The following is a 25,842-nucleotide window of genomic DNA, read 5'->3' on the forward strand; positions in this document are numbered from 1 at the left end:
CACAAACCGTTGACCTTCGCGTTCACGAAGGTGTCCGATCCCTGGTCGGCCCTCCAGCAGCGACATCTGTCCTACATCTCCGAGTACACGACGGACATCCAGCATGTCTCGGGAAAGGACAACGTCATGGCGGACACACTCTCCAGACCAGCTATCCAGCCCCAGGGGGTGGACTATACAGCATTGGCGAAGGCGCAGCAGGCAGACAACGAGATGCCCAGATATAGGACTGCAGCAAGAACATGAGATAAAGAGTCCTTTAAAGTGAGTTCATCTCTGTGGGTTTCACTTAGATTGTGTCTGCAGTAAACCAATTAGTGAGAATCAATGGTTGCAAGGTATCATGAAGCAAAAGAAGACAGTGGTGATAGGATAGCCTATTAAATGCTGGCAATTAATCAGCCTGAATTATTCACAGTAATTATCAATTTGCATAATTTCTCAAATAATTTGATCCAACTTCACAACAAAGTCAGCAAATATTTTCAATTTAGAATGAAAAGGTTATCAGGCTCTGCAATCAAAAATTACTCTTGAATAGTCATTTGTGAATTAATGCAAAAATATTTCTTGGTAATGGTTAAGTATATGGCCTTTGTTTCACAGAAAATAGGAGCTACACCTGTGAAAATGCTGGCACATGAACTTCCCAGCTGCATTTTGAATCTGGACTCCTTTTAACTTGTTAGATTTCATGAACATCTGTGTTTTTTTTCCAAAAAATAAGCTTGATTAGTTTATTTTGATACCAACCAAGCTGAACACATGGTTTGCTACAGGCCAAAAGTTTCAAGCTTGTTTTGCACTTCTCCTCATGATTGCTATTCTCAAAAAGACTTGTCAAAGTACAGGGTATTCAATTGGATACTGGAAAGCTTCAAGCAGGAAATCCCGAATGGAGACTCATCATGCAGGTTAGCAACAACTGAAGATAGTTCATCGCTTACTGCAAATTCTGGTCCATTAGTTCATCAACATTTTACTTTCAGGACAAACATACATCTTAAAAGCACTAACAAGCTGAAATTACTGAGAGTTTCCTAATTATACAAAATAAATTTTCTGACGAATTGAGAACATCAGATGAAAGACTTCGCACTTATAAACACAAAACAAAGTCGTGATTATACTCAAATAATTAAACTTGATTATCTCATTAATGCACTCAGCAACCTTCTACAATATTAAACAAAAAAATGAACATAGATAACCTCTCTGACGGTGGTGTCTGAAAAGAGGATGCTGTCCAAGTTGCATGCCAGCTTGGACAATGTCTCCCATCCACTACATAATGGACCAGTTGGGCACAGGAGTACATTCAGCCAGAGACTCATTCCACCGAGATGCAACACTGAAGTCATTCCTGACTGTGGCCATCAAACTTTAGAACTCCTCCCTTGGTGGGTCATACACCCTGAGTCAATAGGCTGGTCCTGGACTTATTTCATAATTTCCTGGCATAATTTACATATTACTATTTAATTATTTATGGTGCAAATGTAACGAAAACCAATTTCCCTTGGGATCAATAAAGTATGACTATTGCCACAAATACAAAACTTGGTCTGTCTAAATACGTTTGTAACTAATTTAATAACATGTTGCTTGCTGCCGCTTACTCGCAGGAGGGAGGGGAGCTGGGGGGAACTTTGCGGTTCTAACAGTTCACTGTCGCTCATTCTTTGGGGCACTCCTCTGTTTTCGTGGATGGATGCGAAGAAAAAGCATTTCAGGATGTATACTGTATACATTTCTCTGACATAAAATGTACCTTTGAAACTTTTTATTTATACATTCAACATAATAAAGCTTATCCAAAGCATAATACAAAATAGCAAAACAGAAGATTGCTATTTCGAAAGAAGCAATAATTTTGAATAGAATATTAATAAAATTACAACAGATATAGCACAGCAAAATCAAGATTACATACGCATTCAATTACAGATGCAGACATCCCACTTCTCCCGAAAGTTCCGGGAGTCTCCCGCATATTGATAGTGGCTCCCTGATGCCCGGAAATTATATACAATATCCCACAAATCAACTTTTTTTGAGAGGAAGAGGAAGAGCGACCATCCTGATTGGTCTCTCTTCGTGCTAAGTAGACCTGTCAGTTTTCTTTGTGGGCGGGCTTTACAGTCGGCCTCAAAAATAATGAGTGTTGCTCGCTGCACTGTTTGCAACAGTGACTTTTCTGTTGCCCATGGTGGGTTAAAATGTAAAAGACATGTTGAGGAGAGTTTAACAGGTGTCATTCATTCATTAGCGTAGCTAACGTTATTTAAATTAGCTGGCTAGCTGCTAAGGAGCTGCTCTATTGATGTCCTACGTGATGATGCCAAACTCCCTGTGGACTTGCTTAAAGTTGTAATAGAATAAACATAATAATATATGTACATATTTTAATGTCACATTTTCTGCATATATCCAACTTGGTTTACAGATTAGACAAAATCACTAAACAAAGTATCACATACACCCTTGGAGGTCGATGGGGGGGGGGATATGGGGTTGCCGGAGGCGGGGCTGCTACCTCCCTGAAATGAATTTTTGCAGGGTGGGATGTCTACAGATGTTATTAAAGTTGCATCTCCCTGCCCATTTCCTAGCAATTGTCAGGTATCAAAATATTACAATAAGTTGTAAAAACATCTTTTGTCACTGAAAAACACAGCAAAGGGAAAGGAAATTGCACAGACACTTGGAATCTTGGAGCTCTGCCATTAGAAGCACATTCCAGCAACTTATGCTTCACACATATTAAAATACTAACATCATGGCTTGGGAAGGAGAGATGGTAGAGTGACGGGTAGTATGTGAAAAAGTTGGGACCAGAGACAGGTAACAAATCCCCAATACTAAAAGAAAATAAAAATAAACCTCTGATTAATGCAAAAGGTTGAATTAGATTTAGGCAATTTAAGAATATTGAAATAAAATTGTTATCTGGCATAGTGGAAATCACTGTTTAGGGGAGCATGCTGACAGATCTAATTAGTTTTTCTTTCAAACAGACAGAAATGATTCCCTAATTCACATAACTATTAATCTGCCCTGTGGGTGACTACTATATTAAATAATGAACATCAAAATAATTTCTATCTCAATTTTAAATCAGAATTCAAATAAAATATTCTATCATTTACCTAGCTATATGTACCAACTCTACAGTGTCAAAAGCATTAAGATTCTAAATATTAAAATGTATTATGAATAACAACTCTTCAGTATGACTAGCCATAATTGCTCAATGACAGAAAAGTGAAACTCTTATGCAAAAGGCATGAAACCAGATGATTTTCAGATAAACAATATACCTGTTAAGCAATAATATAAAATAACCATTTGTCAGATGTTCCACAAGGGAGAACACTAGAAAAGACCATAGCAGCATAGCAATAACTGAATGTGCTCAAAGTTAATAGTGATACTAACAAGTAATATCTGAAACTAATAACTAGAAATTGTTGGACAATGTGGAATGAAGTCCTAGATTAAATCAACTGATTGCTGTCATTGAAAACCGGAATCATGATTTTCTCAGATAGCACAGCTAAAATGGCTCAAACACATTTCATTTGCAATGATGTTGCAAATTAAAACCAACCACTACATTGATCATATAGTATAGAAACCAAATCATCTGAATGATTTCAATTTTCCGGTTCAATTGACACAACGGACTGCTTCATCGAAACATTACTATCAGATTAGCTTTATGGCTTCTTTAGCCTTTTCGAATTAACTGGTAAATTGGTTTACTATTTTCACATGTACCAACCATGCAGATCATTTTATTCCAGTTACACAATGTGGTAGTACAAAGAAAAAGCAGTAACAAGATGCAAAATGATTACTGTTACAGGTACAGACCTATTACAGATCCATACAACCACATTCTTATACATTAACTGTTGTCCTTTTGGTCCAAGAAAGGCATTCATGTCCTTCTGAAATAAATACTGTCCCAATACAGTGCACAAAAGATTTGATGTCCACTATAAAGTGTGCAATGTTGCAAAGTTTGACTTTCAAATTATATTTCTTCTTCATCTCTCACATTCAAAGCAAGGATATGTAGAATTCCTGGAGAGGCATCAAAATATAAATCATAACTGATAGCAGAATAAAAAGATGGGGAAGGGACGGAGCACAAGCTACCAGGTGATAGGTTTAACCGGGTAAGGGTGAAGATGGGTGGGAGCGTGGGGGGATAAATTAAGAAGCCAAGAGGTGATAGATGGAAGAGATAAAAGGGGAGGAATCTAATATAAGACAGTGAATCTAATATAAGAAAAGTGATGGCGTCACCAAACAAAAAACCATCCATTCCGACGCATTCCAAATCATAGCTGTGGACTTCAGACAGGCTTGTTTGAAGAAAACATTGCCCAATTATCACCAGCATATAACCTGTAGGTCCCAACACACTAGACTACTACTGTACCAACATAAAGTTTTTCTACTGTTCCATGCCCACATTACATTTTGGTAAATCAGTTCTTTCGGCTGTCAGTCTCCTACCTGCATACAAGCAGAGATTAAAGAGCAAAGCTCCAGAGATTGGGAGGACAAAAAAGTGGTCGCAGGATGCAGAGAAGCAGCTAAGGGACTGCTTCCAGTCAGTGGACTGGTCTGTGGTTAAGGACTCATCTGTGAATCTGAATGAATGCACCATGAGTCCCTAACCACAGCCCAGTCCACTGACTCGAAGCAATCCCTCAGCCACAGGTAGGAGACTGACAGCCAAAAGAACTGACCATGAGGAAACATCAGGAAGTTGCACAACCCATGATGATCCTGTGATTTCAGTCTTCAGAACGGTGAAACCACAAAAAGCGTCTGGCTCAGACAGAATACCTGACCAAGAACTAAAACACTGTGCTGGTCAACTGCCTGGAGTGTTCACTGAGATCTCTAACCTCTCCCTTTGGCAGTTTGAGAAACCTACCTGCTTCAAGCAGGCTTCAATTATATTGGTGCCTAAAAAGAACATAGCAAGCTGCACCAATGACTATTCTCCAATAGCACTTACATCCAGAATGATGAAGTGCTTTGAGAGGTTGGTGATGAAACATATCAACTCCTACCTGAGAAGAGACTTGGATCTGCTCCAAGTTGCCTACCGGAACAACAGGTCAACAGCAGATGCCATTTCATTGGCTCTTCACTCAACCGTGGAACATCTGGACAGCAAAGGTGCATACATCAAGACGCTCTTTATTGACAACAACTCAGCATTCAATACCATTATCCCCTCAAAACTAATCCAGAAGCTCCAAGACCTTTGGCCTCAACACCTTCTTCAGAAACTGGATCCTGGAATTCCTCACTTGCAGACCCCAGTCAGTTCAGATTAGCAACAACATCTCCACAATCTCCATCAGCACAGGTGCACCACAAGGCCATCTACTTAGTCACAACTGTAAAGCATGTAGAGCAGGGGGCTGTGAGGCCCCAGTGCTCTAATGCCACATTCAAATTTGCTGATGACACCACTGTCGTAGGTCCAATCAAAGGGGGTGATAAACCAGCACATCAGAGGGTGATTGAAAACCCGGCTGAGTGGTGCCATATAAAAAAAACCTCTCACTCAATATCAGCAAGACTAAGGAACTTGATTATTGATTTCAGGAGAAGAAAACCAGAGGTCCATGAGCCAGTCCTGTCAGAGGATCAGCAACTTTAAATTCCTTGGTGTTATTATTTCAGAGGAACTGTCCTAGACCCAGCACACAAGTCCATTTACAAAAAAAGCACAGCAGCATCTCTACTTCCTTACGAGCTTGTGAAGATTTGGCATGACATCTAAAACTTGGACAAACTGCTATAGATCTGTAGTGAAGAATATATTGTCAAATGACATCGCAGCCCGTTATAGAAACATCAATGTGCTTGAATGGAAAATTCTACAAAAAGTAATGGATGCAGCCCAGTCCATCACGGATAAAGCCCTCTCAACCACTGAGAACATCTACACAAAACATAGTTGTAGAAAAGCAGTATCTATGCTCAGGGACCTCCACCACCCAGAACATGCGCTCTTCTCATTGCTACCACAAGGACTCAGGTACAAGAGTCTCAGGACTCACACCACTAGGTTCAGGAAGTTATTACCTCTCAACCATCAGGCTCTTGAACCAAAACGGATAACTTCACTTGCCCCATCATCAAAATGTTCCATCAACCAATGAGCTCACCTTGAAGGTCTTTTCAGCTCCTGGTCTCAATATTTATTGAATATTTATTATTATTACTTTCTTTTTGTAATTGAACAACTTGTTGTCTTTTGCACACGGGTTGAACGCCAAGTGATCTTGCATGATTTTTTAAAAATAGTTATTATTCTATTATGGACTTACTGAGTATACCGGCAAGAAAATGAATCTCAGGGTTATGTATGGTGACATATATGTACTTTGATAATAAATTTACTTTGAACTTTTGAATATATCACAATTAAGCTCTACAGTTAATGGTAATAAGATAACAATTATATCACATCATTTTCATGTAGGAATCCTAGACATTGTACCCAAACTCAAAAGTTGTCGTGCTATGAACTGTTTGGGACAGTTTGAACTAAATTGGCAGGGGGTCAGGAATCAGAGTGAAAGGGCCAAGGACGGTGCCATTGGTATACGACTAGATGCAGTGTGTTGTGAGACAGAGGAAGAACAGGTAGATGATACGGCAAAATTACAGTCAGTAGGATGAGGTAAAGTGTAAGGTGGGATCTTTTCCGGGGGGCTGCTGGTAAATGGTAATCAGCAAGGATCTGTATTAAGACAGTTTCTTTTCATGTCATAAGTCAACAATTTGGATAACAAAAGTTTGCAGATGATACAAAGGGAGATGGAGGAGCAGGTTACGTGGAGGATGCAGGGAGCCTGCAGAAAGACTTGGACAGATTAGGAAAATGGACAAAGCAGTGGCAAATGGAATACATTGTAGGATAATGTATGGTCATGCACTTTGATAGAACCGATAAAGGCATAGTCTATTTTCTAAAAAGGGAGAAAATTCAGAAATCAGAGGTGCAAGAGGGCTTGAGAATCCTTGTACAGGACTAAAGGTTAACTTTAACTTTGAGTCAGCAGCAAGGAAGACAAGTGCAATGTTAGCATTCATTTCGAGGCACTAGAATATAAAAGCAAGGATGTAATGCTGAGGTTTATAAGGCACTGGTGAGACCACACTTGGAATATTGTGGGCAGTTTTGGGTCCCTTATCCAAGAATGAATATGCTAACATTGAAGAGGGTTCAGAAGAGGTAAACAGGAATTAAAATGTTATGGTTCGAAGAATGTCTGAGAGCCCTGGGACTGTACTTATCAGAATTTAGAAGAATGAAGGAAACCTATTGAAAGCTATAGAATGTTGAAAGGTATCGAAAGACTGGATATGGAGAGGGTGTTTCCTAACGTGGAGGAGTGTAGGACCAGAGGGCGCAGTCTCAGAGTAGAGGGATGGCCATTTAGAACAGATCTGAGGAGGAACTTCTTTAGCCAGAGACTGGTGAATCTGTGGAATTTGTTACCACAGGTGACTGTGCAGGTCAGGTCATTAGGTGTATTTAAAGTGCAGGTGATAGGTTCCTGATTAGTCAGGGCATGAAAAGTTATGGGGAGAAGGCAGGAGATAGAGGCTGAAAGGGAAAATGGATCAACTATGATGAAATGGTAGAGCAGACTCGATGGGCCAAATGGCCTAATTATGCTCCTACCTCTTACGGTCTTATGAAGGAGAAATGATGGAGCAGATTTTTAAGATTCCTATTAGTTAAACAATGACATACATCCAAAGAAATACTTCACTAATTCTCAAAAAAAAAGAGAAATAAAAATTCCACTGGAAACATGATCCATCCAAGGATGATACAAGATTAAAAGTGGCTTATAATTTTTCCTTACAGTAAGCCTGGAGACTGAAAGTAACAGATGTGGAGGGAAAGTGTTAGGAAATAGCAAGAAAATGAATTAGCAAGTATAAAGAGTGTGAACTTTTCTGCTACCCTATAAAAAGAAAAATTTTGGTGTTTTTATGGAAAAAAGGCAGAAGAAATAACTCAGTTTATCACTCAGTCGGGAACTTAAGTAATCTTCAGTAAAGATTAATTAATATTACTGGAAAGTGTCTGCTAAGATAATTGTCACATTCGTTGAAATATCACAAAATTTTCTCAGACAGTTTCAAAGGTTATTAAAAAGTAACATTCAACTTGAGATAGAACTTGCAATCAGTTAACCCAATTTTATTATTACCAAACTTCTGGAATCCATTTTAAGGACTCACTAATGCCACACTATGCGTGATCAGGTTACAATTTTCTGAGTAATTAAGGTTTAATGAAAAGGAAAATCTGTTTGAGGAAAATGATGAGTCTTCACCACACCCCCCCCCACCCCCAGATGCATGTGGAAGCAGGGGAAAGCATCTGCATTTTGATAAGGAATTAGTTAAGATGCATAAAAATAAATTATTATACAAAATAACTATGGATTAACATTAGCTTGGATAAAAGATTTATAAGGGGTAATAGTGATAGATTTGAATGAAAGGGGAATGCACTACCCAAGAAGAGCAACATGTTAACTTTCTCAGCTAAGTTTGGGCTACAGAAGAAGCCAGTGGCTAGCATTTTACTGGGAGCAGATAAATGGAACAAAGGGTCATCATGGGCAAAGAAAGTTTGGAGAGGGAAAGACAAGAACAAAGAGAATTCACTGAAAGATGTGAGCTCAGGGTAAAGGCTGGACTGTCAGAAAACTGGCAATATAAATTTGGTCCAAAAGAATTTCCTATAGACTTTATCGAGATGGAGTGAAGGATTCAGGGGATTAGACTTGCACATAGTTTAGAATGGAGAAATGTATCTAATAAATTTATTGGAGTTCTGAGGATATTACAAGTAAATACATAATGGAGAAACAATAGATTTTTAAAAATAAATTTCCAAAAGATATCCTGTAAGATGTCATATAACTGCTATGGGAGAACAAAGCACTGAATATATTAAAGGATGAAACATTTCTCAGCCTTTAACAAACTGTACTAAAAAGCAAATCAAGGGAAGAGGAACAGGCAGGAAATTGCAAATACTAGATCAGCCACAATCTGAATGAATGGAGTAAACTCATTACTCCTGCTTTCCTTTATGTTCCCAAAGTAGTTTCTAAAAATTTTCTTTGCATTTTATAATGACTTGCATAGAATAGTAAGGAAATTTTACAGAGCAAGAGCTTTGTCCAATATTTCCTTATGCAGTCTGATCAAATATGTCAGTGAATGGCTAAACCATTTGTCCAGCATATCTATTTGTCAGTGCTCTTTGTATGAGTGAGCAGAGATAAGGACTGCACTCGACGAGTAGCCAGTGTGACAGACTGTAATAACTTTGCTGGGACTAAGCTCTCACAGACGGAGACATGGTTTGGTTGAGCAGATAACCAGCTACAGAAATGTATGCTGAATGCAGGGGAAAATACCAGATTGTAAGAGTATGAGGGTACAAAGGCAAAGGGAAGGAAACTCGTGAGGAAAATAGACAACCAACAACAAAATCAGTCTTCCTTCTCTTCAACTTGAATCATGAACAAAACTTACTTAGCATCAACTGAACTGTTAAATTGTTTCCTCTCCACAGATACTGCTTGAACTGCTGAGAAGAAAATGAACTCAAAAATTAGGTGCTTATCATTTCAATAAAGAGCTCAACAAAAATTAAAATCAAAACACTTTTTCACTTCATCAGGTATTGTCCTCACTCCAGAAACAGAAAATACTTTCTAGACTGGCATTCACCATCAATTAATAAAACAGGAAAAATAACTTCTCTGGAATTTCAGTTTTTTTTAAAAAAAAGATCTACAAAAATGCTAAAATCAGGGAAGAAAAATTATTTTAAAAATGGTTATTAGTATACAATGACAAGGCTTCCTCCGGTCGCTCCAGTTTCCTCCCAAAGTCCTAAGACAGGTTAATTGATCATTGTCAATTGTCCTGTGATTAGGTTAGAGTTAAATCGTGGGTTGATGGACAGCACAGCTTGGTGGACCAGAAGGGCCTGTTCCACACGATATCTCTAAATAAATAAATATGACAGAATCACATGGATAAACAGATTAATAACTCTTAAAGCATGTAGGATAACTTCCCTAAATAGACTGAATTTTCCTGACTGGGAGGTATGTATCAGTCACAATTAACTGATCCACATAAATGGAAATGCACCTTTTAACTTTTTGCTTAATAGAGATTTGACCTCAACATGTAGACATATTTAATGTTGAAGTACTCCTAAATGAAACTGCCTGCTGCAAGTTGAGCTTTATGCCAAAGTACATTACCTTAGTATTTATAAGCATTAAAGGTCATTTGTCAATCAACACATTAGTGCCAAGTTTCTCTCAATCCTTCTCAAATGCCTAAATAGTATTTGCCCTTTTGTGATATTTTGTATCAGCAAATTTTGATGCTACATAATTCAACTAAAATCAATTATGAAATGAAGAACGAATATCAGATTTAAAGAATAGTCTGCTGCAATTCACACAATCAACATTTCTCCACAAAGCCATAGTATTTTCGTTTATGGGAAAAAAAGCACACTTGTCCTAAGAAATAACAATGGAAATAAAAATCCACCTCCATAAATAACAAAGCTATTACCATTTTGTCTTGAGATATGCTTAATGCTGAAGTTCCCGTCCACCCTAATCTCACCTAGTCAAATTGATAAAACACTACTAGATGTATAAATAGCCTTTCCCCAGTCAAGCACGTGATATGATAAATCTGTCTACAAGTGAATCTGACTGGTCAACTTGTAGACAGATTTATCAGATCATATGGTTGGGCAAAGCACAGTCTATTTATATTTACCACGTGCCTTCAATGGTAAAGAGAAACAAATAAGTTAAGTGCATCATTTCTCATTTTAATATTCACGTGCTTGCTAAACTACCGTTCTGAAGGCCATCTAGCCATCAGTCATTAGCCATCAAAACCAGGCTGACCAGGGATACCACAAATTTTGTGTGCTCCCACCCTTTCACTTCCTTCAGTTGTCTGATCACAGACAGTGCCCCAGTCAGGCTGTCCCATATACAGTATTGCAAATTATTCTAGAGTGAATAATTATTTTTAGGCAATTGTTGCAGTAAAGTTACTAGAAAAATCTTACATTAAGCATGAATGATTTAACACTATTTGCCCTTGTGTAAGATTTAGTATCAGCAAATTTACTTTTTATCAATTTTAGTTGAAGTGATTAAAAATAAACAGGAAGCCAGAGGAATGAAATCACCTGATCACAGAGACCCATAACACATTTTGATAAAGTTAACTTGAGTCTGACCAACCTATTACATTTTTGAATACATTTATAAAAAAGACAGTATCTTATGGGTTCCAGAAGACATCTGATATGCCTCTGTATGAATTAAGTTATTTAATTCTTACATCCATCTCACAACATGAGGGAATAAAAATCTTTATATTGCATTTCCATCGCTATGTATAAGCAATAAGGAAGAGAAGTGTGGGAGGATATTGTCCAAACACTGAGATTGTATATACATCGTTTTGTGTACATGTACAGTCAGATATGCAATCAGATCAATGTGTATTGATAAGTCTGATGCCTAGTAAAAGAAGCCAGATGGAACCAGCTGAAACAGTTTGTGGTTGGGGGTGCTGGAGTTCCTGATGATCCTAAGTGAGTGCTTGCAGAATTAAAGCTAATCATATGATGTGCTAGAAATTAGCAGGAATGGAGAAAGTACAAATAAAGATCAAAGTATAATCTGTATGCTGGGGTTTATGATACTTTATTTTTAAATGTGTATTAGTGAATAAAGAGGAGAGCTTATTTTAAAAAATCTAAATTGAAAATGATACTTTATTAACTAGAACAATTAACGATGCAAGTGGGAGCTGGTTGTTAATGTATAGAGTAAGGTTTAATGAGTTAATAAAAGTATATTTAAAAAAAATAAACCTAATGGAGCAAATGTGAACTCTCATACTTTGGACCCAAAAATGTTAAATCAACATTTAGTAATTATTTCACAAAATTTTGGAATAAAATAAATGGATTTGGGATACTTAGTACACAAGTACAAAAAGCTAGAAGAAATTATTCCTACAGAAAGGCACACAAAAGGAAGCAACACACATCAAAGTTGCTGCAGGCCAGGCAGCATCTCTAAGAAGAGGTACAGTCGACGTTTTGGGCCGAAACCCTTCGTCAGGACTAACTGAAGGAAGTGTTAGTAAGAGATTTGAAAGTGGGAGGGGGAGGGGGAGATCCAAAAATGATAGGATGAAATCTTGATCAAATCATAAGGTGCAATTCACATCAAATAAAATTAACAAATAGAAACTTCTATTTGTTATATTTTGGTATCATTGAAAATGGAGTAAAAAGCGGATAAATAGATCTGAATTGCATTGCAGTATTAGACACAGATGACCAATCTGATTTCTAATATTCCCATGCGTTATTTTATAAAATACTTATTAATGCACTTGGTTCCATGCAAGGCGTAACTGAAAATGTGATTAAAAATCCCTTCTTTAAAAATAAATCCATTACCTTGCTGCCACAGGAACTCAAGCAAAATCTGGCACATATGTAATGTAATGGAGAATGTCCTATGTAACCCAAGGCAGCTTTTCCAAATAGAGCAATAAACTGTTAGTACAAAGGCTGCAAGTAAAGTAATCTGTATTCTGCCTGTTATCTGTCTTGGGGGTCAAGCTGCTTAGAAGCTAGTCACTGATCAATCATTCAGCTGCTTGTTATGGTGTCAAAGCTCCAAGTTTCATGCTATAAATGATGTCATTAGATTAGTCTTGCAGAATGGAATGGCTTACCGACCTTGCCTTCATTACCATAACAAAGATTCAGAATATTGGAATAACTCCTGTTAAGATAATCATTGTTTTCTATGAAAAATACTTAGAATTATAGCTGAGGAAAATATGAATACATTGGGGTTGTCATTTTGCATCAAACAGTGGAAACCAAGAGGAGACAACTGAATTGTACAAATTAAGTTAGAAAACAATATAAATAACAAGCACACATCTCCTTTAGCTAATGGGTCAAAAACCAGGATGCATGGATTTAAAGTAATTTGTAGAATGATTAAAAGGGGAGAAGAGGAATTACTTTTTTAAAAAAAGACTGTCGTAAGAATCTGGAACTTGCTGCACAAAAGAGTAGTAAAGTACGTAAATACAACCTCAAGATTTATTTTCTTGAAACATTCACAACAGAACAAAGAAATGCAACAGAATCAATGAAAAACTACACACAAAGACTGACAATCAATGTGCAAAAGGTGGCAAACTACAAATAAGTAAATAAATTATATTATAAACATGAGTTATGGAGTCCTTGAAAGTGAGTCCACAAGTTACGGAACCAGCTCAGCTGGTTCAGGAGCCTGATGTTTGAAAGGTGATAACTGTTCCTGCACCTGGAACTATGTTCAACAGCCATAATCTATAGTTATGAGGTGGTATGTAGTTCTTTTTCAACTGTCAGTGGAGCAATGGACTAAACAATCCTGTGAGTTGTAAAGTTTCCAGGATTATTTTACGATCCATTAGTCCACCTTGAACTTACTTCCTCTTACAAACAAAATCTCAAAACAATGCCCATACCAGTGTGAAAATGTTCCATTTTGCCATCTCAGTGATCCTTGATATTTGAATAAAATTACAGAGATGCATGACATGGATCTTAAACTATGAGAGCGTGACTTAAGGTGAACTCATTTATTTAAGAACCTTTTGCAGCTAGAAAACATTTATTCTGGGATGACTTCAAAATGTTGACACTTAGAAGTACATTTACCAAGAGTTCCTCAATGTTACGAAAATCACCACTGGAAATCAGAAAAATGGAAAATACTCAAAATATTGAAGAGGACAGGTTATTCTCTTCAAATCCCTTTTCAAGTTCCTTTTCACCTTGGAAGACGAGGGCACTGGAAGGAGTTTGAACTCCCTCACTACTACCACACACAAAGAGTACCTGGCCAGATATGCAAATCCTTGCCAGAGGTGAAGGTAGAATCAGATACAATTTTCAAAATAAATTTAGACAGGTACTTAAATGGACGAGGCATAAAGTCATAGAAGGACTCAGACCAAAGGCACAGAAAAGGTGGTGTGTGTAGTTGGTTAAAAAGATTGGCATGGATACACTGGGGCAAAGAGCTGTGCTATACATTTCTATGATACATGCTGGTACATGTGAAAAGAAAAACGAGTAAATTTCATCAGAACAGGAAAAAGGGATTCACAAACATGATAAAATCTGCAAATAGTGGAAATCCAAGGCACACACACGCAAAATGCTAGAAGAACTCAGCAGGCCAGGCAGCATCTATGGAAAAGAGTACGGTCGACATTTCCAGCCAAGACCCTTCATCGGGACTACTTAAGCAATGCGTTTTCTCTCTTCAGTTCTGATGATGGATCTCCAACACAAAACATGTTTATTTATCTTTACACTGATTTCTTTCTACTTAATCTACTGTTCCCAGGTTTTTCCATTTGTCTTTGTTCTGTGTCAAGTTCATGTGAATCAGAATTTCACAGAAAAGGTAACATTGTTTATTAACATTTTGAACAATGTTTGTATATTTCATGAAGTAATAACTGTAAGCATTCAATTTATTTAATGAAGGATTCCATTAAGAACCCATTTCTTTTATGATACCAATTTCGGTTTTTTACTGCACTACTATAAAGTTCGTACTACGTATATATCATTCATTGTGTGAAGAATTATTGATCGTCATTCCTACATATTTAATTTTTCACCTTTTTAAATGTTTCCTTTTTGTTCTGGTCAAAGTTAAGCTTCATTTACTACTTCACATTCTCCTTTTCCACACCTTTGTTAAATCTTACTCTCTCAAGGTAATCCGTGAGACAGCACGGCAAGTATAAACTCTGCTGATTAGCCAGATCCCTCTCACTTTGACCCCTAACAAGTTCTGAAAACACACAAGGCTTGCCAGTTCCCTCTTCATAGATCCAATACTTCACTTGGAAGTTAATTAATCCTCATGACGAGGAACACAATGCGACCCTAATATTTGGTCCCACAAGCACTCCAGTTGTTATCAACGAGGTAATATGCATTTCATTTTTACTTACTACCTTTAGATAAAATTGCATAAAATAAACATTCTAAATAATATAGCAATTGCAACAAAAAAAAACAACCCAAAGCAGTTCCGGTTTCTCTGAATTGCAGTCTATTTAAAAGTTCACATGGTCAGATAAGCTATTGATATTATTTATATTGTAAGTGGAGAAAGGTACAACTATTTCCACCACACTATTATTTTCTGCACCAAGCATTTTTTAGAGTCCACTCCTATGATCAATATGCAGTTCATAGACAGGAGTATGCACCAGCAAATCATGTATACAATTTAAAGTGGCCCTGAATGTACATTATAATGTATTCATATGTGCATGGGATGATGTTATAAATAGAATACATAATGGCTGACAGTTTATGTATAACCACAGCTGAGCCGTACCAGAAGTCACAAGTTACCAGGATTCCCTCTCTCTCTCTCCCCCCCCAATAATTTATTGGTCATTAACTATTCTCTTTAGTAAAATAATCATAAAATAATCACAATAAAGTATTCTATTTGATATTTTGATATATTGTTGATGTATAATAATTATTGAAAAATATAATAAACTCAAAATGCTAAAGTTAAAAAGTGGTTTCATTTTATGGTATGTTCAAGTATTTTCTCAACAGGAAGAGATATCTGCTACATTTTTAGGAGTTGCTGATGCACTGATTTCTGCTTCCCTATTTCTCCACAAACCCAGCAGAAATGGCATAAGAGTACATCAATAATTGAAGCTTGTTACGTAATTTGAGCAATAAACACTGGTTTATGGGCATTCAGTTGATTATCTTTTATTTGAATTAGAAAATATATTCTCTACAGTTAGCTTTACAATGACGTTATTCAAATGGTAATGTTGAGTATGAGAGCCTGGCTTCCAGGGTCCACCATTGTAACCTGTAACACAAAAAAAAATCCCATGCAAATTAAAAACCACAATCTAATGTGCACTTTGATCTGCTGCTCAAGCTATACAAATGCAGCTGGAGAGTAGTACATGACAAACGTGATACACAACTTTTTTGGGAAATGGGAGAAAGAGAAGCTAATGCACTATTTCACAATGGATAAACAGCAACAAGCGAAATTCACTATGTCCAGTTAATGATCGGGAGATTGTAGGCTTTTCTCCACCCCACAGTCACTTGCAGTGAGTTTCAGTATTGACAGCAAAGATCATAATGAAGAAAGCTAGTTCTCCATTTAATAAGTAGGCAGCATTTTTTCTATGCAACTTTAATTCAAAGGAAAAAAATGCAAAAAAAAAATTTGTATAAAGGGCTATTACTTCACAGAAATATGTGCCACGCTGAGACGGTGAGGTCCAGGGTAGATCATGTAAACCAGAATCAAGGATCTTGCAACAGAGGGAGAACATTTAGCCATTGTATTCTCTGAAAGAAATATCCAATTCATCTCACTCCCGCCTCTTCCTTCACAGCACTGTCATTCTGAACACTTGTTGAAAGCAGAAGCGACATTATGATCATGACTAAGGGAAACTGTAACTCTTTATTCACAAGCTACCTACACAGCTTCAACATAGTATGATCAATGCATTCACCTACAATACTTTTCCTCTTTGACCAGGTAATGGTATAGATCTTGCACTGTACAGTTCCTATTCATCAAATTATAGCCAAATATTATCCCTCACTCCCACACAATTATTTCTGAATATCCAAGAATCCCCTCTATTTCTCATCCACACACTTTCCTCAGGAATTTGAGTTAAAACCCAAGTTCCATTCACAGTAATAACATTGAGCTCCTTTGTAAATATTTGTCAGGACAATTCCACAAGCTCAATTTTGTCATACTACATGACATATTATATTAGATCAATATAAATTTAATACAAATAAATATAGGAAAACAGAGAACATTGTCCCTGCCAGAAGCTTAAATCCCTGGCCAGTATTCATATCACAGGTTATTGTCTGTAGACAAGGCAATTCATTTGCAACCTTGGTGATACGATCGACAACCCAGCTAACTACATGTCCAAAAACTCTGCTGCAAAAAACTATCCATCCACCTAGAATATATTACCCACTTCGTCTGCACCTGAGCTTCTTAGCTATTTAAACTTATATTCTTGACGTTTTTTAAAATAAATTTAAATTAATCCGAACAGTCATGGCTTGTCACCCATCTTCAGCCCTACAGAAAATTGCATGCCACAATTTAGAAACCCTCACTCTTTTTTTAAATTCCATCAATGCATTTTGTCTCCAAGTTTTTAAAATCCTACCCCCGATCTTTTATTCTTCTACAAGGTATCTTAAAACCAGACTCTGACAAAGCCTCTATTCATGTGCCTTTACAGGGCAGGGTAAAAATTCATTCTTCTTTATTTGATAACAGTCTTCATCAGCTCTGTGCACATTATGTTGCATGTACTTTAAAAGTACCAATTATATTGTTTTTGTTGGTGCAACTTTGAGTATGTGAAACTCTTGGTCTTCATTGCTAAAGACAACACCGAAGCCAAGAATGTCATTTCACAAACAACTCAGCACATTATCAGAGAGCAGCATTGGGTTAGACAAAAGGAAACAAAAGCTGGAGTCAACGTAAAGTAAATTACAGCTATAAATGTTGACACTTGTACAAAACTGAAACAACAGATTTAAATCAAGTTAACTCAAAAAAAATTCACTGTCAGACACTTATTTAAACAGGAAATTCGAAACTGTTACAGATTTAATAGGCTCAACCACCATTTAAACTGTAGATTCACTTTTCTGCAACTTTTGCAAGCAAGCTGTGTTATTGCTTTATTCCGTACGCATAGACACTACTTATTGGCTCGGTAATTTATTCCCTGGTTTCAAGTGACATCACAAATCAGAAAACCAAGGCTCCTCAAGAGCAACACAGAGGTCATATGAACTCTAACATTAAAATTAGTAGCCTTGTTGCTCCTTACCACACTCATAATAAAATTAAATTAACCTAAGTGACTGTCAGAAGTACCACAATTATTGTGAGAAGCCCATTTCCTCTAATGATTTTTCATGTTTAACTCTCAAATTATAAATTCTGCTGGATAGTAATGGGAAAAGAAACTTTCAGTAATTTTAACATGGAAGTATTTTACAATATATTGCCTGAACACTTCAAGAGCAATTACAGTGTGTAATTGCAACTTACAATTTTAACTTAAGCCATTCTGATGCAAAGTATAAAAAGGGATAAATATCAATTGTACTGATTGAAAGCAGTATAAATACAAGACTTCATTTTAAAATTTTCAAACCTGAACATTTTTGAAGTAGCAAAGATTTTCAATGATTGAAAAATAAAGACACTCAAGTTAGCTTTGATTTAAAGTTCTACAAATACAATATCACTGAGCAGGGCACCATTTAATACATACAGCCTTTGCCTTAACTTAATTAAAAAGTTTTGCAAGCACAAAAAAATCACATAAATCCATTCACATTACCTCAAAAGAGTATTAAAAATGTAACAAATTCAAAGAGAACGTTTTTTAATGTCCATAGCAATATTACATTTTAATTACAATACAAATCAATGATTTATTTAGGTAGAACACAATCTAAATATAGAGCAAGGTGCCATTCTGGAGAACACTGTAACAATTTCAGCATAATTAAAGCACAACATAATTGAAATAACAGATTATAAACAATTACTGTTGCTGTCATGTCTTAATTATAAATATACATTGGTTAGAAAGGTAACTAAAACGGAGCATGGGCAATACATAATATACCTGCATTATCCTTTTGATTTGCATCATACAACAGTATGAGCAGCAGCATAATACAAACTCTTAAGAACCTGTGAATGATTGCTATCACTGTTCCAATATCAGATTCATCATGGGAAAAGATAAGGAAGTAGGCAGCAATAGCTTGAGAAAGAACATAATTCACAGCAGCTGAATTATAAAGGTTACAAATATTCATTACTTATTCCATTACTGTGTTATTTCATCAAAAATATGGTTTATATTAGTCCAATTATTCAGAAGCTGTTGCATTAATCCATTCATGATACCAAACAGATTACCAGAAGTAAAGAGAAAAAACTAAAACTAATGAAAAGTTAACTCTAACACTACAGCAATATTTCACTTGAAGATAAATAATTGTGGGTTGTGCTATTTAATTGGAAGAAAGACGACTGAATTAGGACAAATTCCAAAAATAATTTCTCTTAATCAATGTTGTCCATTTCCTATTCTCAGTCGTCATCTCGGTCTGCATTCTTTGAGCAGAAGAACTGTTCTACGCTATGAAACATTTCAATTTGATTACTCCACACCCTCAAGCTACAGGATGCAAATTGTGGAACTATTCACAATTTATCTTTTCAAATCATATTGAATCTGCATTACTCCATTTTCAAAATCAGTATTTCTTTCCCCTGGTTTAGTGTCCATAACCACGTGCAGTATTGCTGAAGCTTTATACAAAGTTTCGGTACAACTGATACATTACATTTTTAAACACTCTCAAAAACAAAAAGCATTTAATTAGCCCTATTTTGTTACTGTGCATGCTCAGCAATACCATATACAAACACACACGTTTCGTTGCTCTTCTACATCTCCTTGCCTGTCGCCATTAAGAAACCCTGTTCCTATTTGCCTTTAAGATGAAAAATGGATATCACCATACTTTCTTAAATTGACCTCGATATTCTCCAATTTGGCCAGATCTTTGGGAAACAGCACACAACATTCTGATCAAAGGTCAAATCTGTTAACTTTGAATTGTTATTTCTAACTTCCAACCAACTATAAAACCACATTTTAAAAAAAGGTAAATTCTGCTTTTCAGTCTCAAACCCACAGTAATGTCAATTCCACATGGCCATATTTCCAATCCCTCGTGCAGAATTTTAATAAACAATTTCTAAAGGTCCATTTTAGCAAAATTCATATACACCACATAAAATTATACCAGATTAATTAAACACAAATTTCCTTTCACAAATATATTGCAATTACCTGATACTTTGCCAGCTGTTCAGTTACACAGTATTACAGGTAAATTGTAAATCTCTATCAACACACAGCCTCTCCCCCCACCAGCAGCATTTAATAATTGGGTTGTTTGCAATTTTTCAATCTGAATTCCACATAATCCCCAAGTATTGGGCATTTTAAAAGAAATTCCAGTTAGTACATCTGTAGTTTATTTGTATTATGAAATGCACCTGGTCCTAGAGATTTGACTTTTATTTAGCATATTTTCCTGTTATGATTTTTACAAATCCCTTAAACAGCCTGTTTTCTATCCTCTCTCTAAAGTGTGAAAATACATAGCTCTCATTCAACAAATCTGGTATTTCCTTTCTCACCAGCAGCCATCCTCAATAATTCCATATTTCCTTTACAATGCTGTTCCTCAGGATATACAATGCAAGAGCTAGGATATTTAAAAGCTATAGCTATTGGAGCTCATATCCTTTACAAGTAGAATAATTCAAAAACATACTTGAAGTATTATTCTCCTATAATACTTTAACCTTTTGGCCATACAGTATCTGGTTTTTTTTTGCACTTTTGAAAATTTTTTGCTTAATGCTATCTTACCTTGGGGTTAAGTATTGCCTTTGAGAGATTACTACATATTTACTGGTTTCGTTTCATACTTAATACTTATTACTCCATCAGCCCAATATACCATTGTTTCTTCTCATAATCAATATCAAATTGAATATATTTTGCAAGATACATAGATGTATTTGGATTGTTCAGTAATTCCAGTTTGTTGCACTTAATGGCCAGTTTACTCACCATTTCTAAAACAGGAGAAAACTTAACACAGACACTGAAGAAACAGACCATTTGGTCCAATCAATCTAAATCATTCCTCATATTCTAATTGAGTCTTTTATTCCCATATTATTATTATTCAAATATTGGTATTCGAGCTACAATGATCAAAATAACCAGACGCTTCTTTCCCCCTTTAAACACGTACCGACCCTCCCATTAATCCCAATGTATCGGCCTCAACTACTCTATGCAGCAGCAAATTCCACCTTCGCACCATTCTCTGGGTACAGAAATTTCTGAGGTCCCTGTATGATATCCTAACGCTCGTGTATACAGGAGGTCGCTAAATATTCTCGGCCATCGATCAAGCTGGCTGAATTATGTTTCTACCATAGCTGTTGTGAGATCATCAATCGAATCACCAAATACAATTTTGTATTTCCCTCCGCAGCTCGACTAGTTTATTTAATGAACTCTACAGCCACGTAAGTCACGTTTTGATCCACATTAAGCTAGCTGGAGTCAATCAGTGACAGCAGTGACTCTGCCTCTGGGACTTGCGACATTCCACTTGGCGAAAGACATCGGTTAGTATTTCGCTACAGGTCGTTTCTCAACAAAGTGCAACTTTATGCAGCTGGCTCAATCTGATTCAATGTAATGCCTCGCAAAAGAATCGGTGGCAAGGTGTCCGCCAATGGAGGCACCTGTGGGACTGCGGCAAGGGCTTCCCTGGATGCGAGTCCCGCTCGGCGCTAGGACCCGGGGGCGCTTCCCGCTCCAAACTCAGACGGGGCTCCTGGCTCCGGCGCTGCCGTGATCGGCGAGCAGCCGCCCGGACACCACTGTGAGCACCGGCCGAGGGGCAGACCACATGTTCCCCGCATCCCTGAGCTCGGCGCCAGCTGTCACGGCTCCAACACGGGCAGCAGACTCCAGTCATTTAACTATACAATACACACACACACACACCAAAGTTAGCCGGTCCTGGCAGGCGGTGCTCGTGTCGTTGTCTCGCTGCACAGCCCCTGGGTGCTTTATTTCGGCCATTCCTTCGGGAGCGACTCCCTTTTCCCCCCTTCATATAACTCACCCAAACTGCCGGCGAAACCGTCCATCTCGCAAATCGGAGGGAGCCCTCGATTCTGTGCCTGCCCAGCCCGCTGGCTCTACGAATGGATCTTTCAGTTTAAATTCCTTCCTCCTCCCGTCCTGTTCGTGGGACACGGCGCTCGGCTTCACACTCGGGGGAACCCGCACCGCCTCAGCTTCATTTGCTTGCCAGAGAGAGGTTCGTCAATCAGCCGCACGATTTTCCCTCCCTCCCCTTCGAAACTCGAGCTTAAAGAAAACGCGCTCGTACTCAGCCTCGCCTTGACAGCCACCGTTCAGCCTAATGGCATCACTGCGCAGACGCAACACGACAGCCAGCTTGTCCCAGATGCTTCTCGGGAATTGTAGTTTTATTTCATCCCCTTCCCTCTCCATTTTTTTAGCATGAACCCTCAAAACTTCCTTTTTCCCTGAAAGTAGAGTTACTAATGTCTTGTTCAGATCAAATGTGAAAATGTCTTAAACATAAATATATAATTTTCTTTAGATATTTGGTTTTATGTCTTAAAAGTAGGAGTAACCACACAAGAGCCAGCTTGTTAGAAACTCAAAGTTCAAATAAATTTACTATCAAATTACGCTTATGTCACCATATGCTACCCATTTCCTTAAGTTTGTTATAGCCGGGGTGGTAATTGGACAAGCTCCCATATACGGGCTGAAACGTTGACTGCACTTTTTTCCCCTCGATGCTACCTGACCTGCTGACTTCTCCAGCATTTTGTGTGTGTTTCATTGAAATATATGATATTCTAAGAGAACTGACTGAAAGGGTAGATTGCTGAAAAGCTGTTTCCTTTGAATGTACAACTTGGAACTAGGTATCATTGTCTCAAGGACTAGGCTGAAGAGAAATTTCTTCCCTAAGAGATTGAGAACCCGTAGAATTCACAATACTGTAAGAAAGTAGATGCTCAGGTTGATACTGAAGTTCATTTCTAGTAGGATGAGATACCAATACAGAGAGTAAAAGCATATTTAATAAGGAGGACATATTAGCATTGACTCGGATATAAGGTGATATGGTACAAAAACTGGTCATTCGGCACAGCATTTCCATGGCAACTATGGGGTATCTATCGACAGTATAATTTGAACAGAGGAGATTAAGAAGGAATTAAATGAGGTGTATAATACTACAAGCTTTGACAAAGCATACAGAAATGAATGATTATTTTAACAGGAGCATCAATACTAAAGGGCACAGAATTAAAGATTAGTGGGTAATAGATTAAAACTTTTTCACCTAGAGTGATGTTGAGCCTGCCACATATGGCTAAAAAAGATAATTAGGCAGAAACTCTCATAATATTGAATAAAATCCTTAAACTGATGCATGATATTAGCAACCTTCAAGACCACAAACCAAACATAAGGAAGTGAGATTAGTCCGTATAGACCTCCTTCATTGAGTGTGACTATGGTACATATTGAGCTGTTATTTATTAATTCATAGAGTGGACTTGACCTTCATAAAGCCTGCTTCTATTTTGCGCTCCATTCCGAGAACAGCTTGCAAGTTATTATTTTACACACACATAGCTGATCGCTGATCGCTAATGTTTTTCTGCGTTTCATCAAATATAAGATCAATCACATCATCAAACACATGGGAATTAGCAATGGACACAGATGCCTGATAAGCATGGTAAATTGATATTTTGTCAATATTATTATTTTTAAAGGATATCATATTGCTGTTTGTATTATTCTGCAGGGTCTTCTCCATTATTGCATGTTGCAATTTTACCAAATTATGAAATACTTTTTTCATTGGACTCCGAGTCATTGTGTTATATTATTAACTCAGGGTTGGCCATAAATCTTCACATTTATTTTGCATCCAGCGATTATAATAAAGTCGGCTAAGCAGGCTAATGATTAATTATTAATATTGAAAGGTTTAGTGTTTGACTGATACTGAACAGCCTTGATAAGGAGGAGTATAATAGGTTTGTATAGCCTTGATCTTATTGATTGGTGGCGCAGACACAAGAAGCCAACTTGTTTTTTAATAATTTTTGATTTCTGGGCATCATCGCTGGCAAGGCCAGCAACTATTGCCCATCATTTTCCTTTTGAAAAGGTGGTGGTGAGCCATTGAACCAAAGAAGCCCTCTGGTGAAAGAACCCCCGCAATGCTGCCAGAGAGAGCACTCCAGGAAATACACCCAGTGGAAATGAAGGACAGGACAAGTATTTCTAACTCAGAGTACTATGCAGATGCAGTGGAATTATGCGTGTATCTGCTGCCCTTGATATTTCAGCGATAGAGGCTGCATATCTGGAAGGTGCTCTTGGAGTAGCCTTGGCCAGTAAAAGCAGTGCAAATACAGAAACCTCAGTGCACTGGTGGGAGAAGGAATAAATATTTATGTTGGTAGTGTGATGCTATTCCAAGGGGCTGCTTTTTTGCTGCCTGGTGTTGAATGGTTTGAACGTGTTGGTTCTGCTCTCGTCCAGGCAAGTAGGGAATACTCCACAGAGACGAGATTCCAGCATCTGCAGTCCCTTGTGTCTTATTGCTCCGGATTTCAGCAACTGTAGTCACCTGGGTCTTGTTACTTCAGAGAGTATCCCATTACATGCTTGGCTTATTTTTTCAAGATTTTGAAAAGGCCTTGGGATATCAGGAGCTGAGTCTGTTACCATTAGATACCCAACCTCTAACCTATCTGTTATGCATAATTTATAATTGTATAATAACCTGCTGATACTTCTAAGTACATTGTTTGAAATATTTCTCACTAAAACATTGATAATTAATAAACAAATTACAATAATAGGAAGAAATTTTTGCTATCTTTTTGGCATTAATGAGACTAAGCACTGTAGTACTAGAAAACCATCACTTAACACCATCATTCTTACAGTCCTGATCGAAAAGCTACAGAACCTAGACCTCTGTACCTCCCTCTGCAACTGGATCCCGACTTCCTAACCGGGAGACCACAATCTGTGCAGACTGGAACTAACATCTGCATCCCACTGACAATCAAATCTGACGCAGCTCAGGGATGTGTGTTAGCCCACTGCTCCACTCTCTCTACACCTGTCTGTGACTGTGTGGCTAGGTGCAGCTCAAATGCCATCTATAACTTTGCTTATGATATTGTTGGTAGAAAGAACATCATCAGGTGTCATGCCCAGTTTGAGCTTTGACTGCCAGGGCCCACACACTCCTGTTTCGGGTCAAGTGGAACAATTCATTGGTATTCATTTCCAGTTCTCTGGCTGCTGTCTCCATTGTCATTTGATTTTGTCTTCCTCTTGCTTTCTTCCCTTCAATCTTTCCCATAATTGCCATGCATTCTAACTCCTCTTTCCTAATCACATGTCCAATGAAGTCACGTTGCCTTTTCATGATCTCATACATTATTTCTCTTTTTGTGTTTGTTCTATTCATGACATCCTCGTTAGATATTCATTTCATCCATGATATTCTTTGCATCCTCCTCAAAAACCACATCTCTGCTGTTTCAATTTGTTTCCTCATGTTACTAGATATTGTCCAACATTCTGAGCCATATAACATAACTGGATAAACATAACATTTCAGTACTCTGAGGCAGGTTGTCATGCCTAGTTTAGTGTCGGTAAGTATACTCTTTTTTTTCGTAAAGGTGCCTTTTGCCATCCTTATTCTTCTTCTGATGTCCAAGTCGCACCTGCCGTCTGATGTCACCCAACTTCCTAAGTAGCAAAAGTTCTGTACTTGTTTTATGTCTTCCCCGTTTATTCTCAGCCTGCAGATAGGATTCTCCTTCTTTCTGGATATCACCATACATT

The 25,842-nt window shown here is 37.5% G+C and overlaps 1 protein-coding gene across 2 annotated transcripts in view; it reads right to left on the reverse strand.

Annotated features, from left to right (window-relative positions):
* LOC140201248 (echinoderm microtubule-associated protein-like 4) overlaps positions 1-22,307 on the reverse strand; it is a 259,599-nt gene extending 237,292 nt beyond the window's left edge. For both annotated transcript variants that reach the window (XM_072265023.1, XM_072265022.1), the window contains exon 1: positions 22,034-22,307. In XM_072265023.1, the coding sequence (XP_072121124.1) occupies positions 22,034-22,058 (25 nt within the window). In that variant the 5' untranslated portion in view covers positions 22,059-22,307. The remainder of the gene's footprint in view (positions 1-22,033) is intronic.
* Between the last annotated feature and the right edge of the window lie 3,535 nt (positions 22,308-25,842).

This window comes from Mobula birostris, chromosome 8 (genome assembly GCF_030028105.1).
Source record: "Mobula birostris isolate sMobBir1 chromosome 8, sMobBir1.hap1, whole genome shotgun sequence".
Lineage (NCBI taxonomy): Eukaryota > Metazoa > Chordata > Chondrichthyes > Myliobatiformes > Myliobatidae > Mobula > Mobula birostris.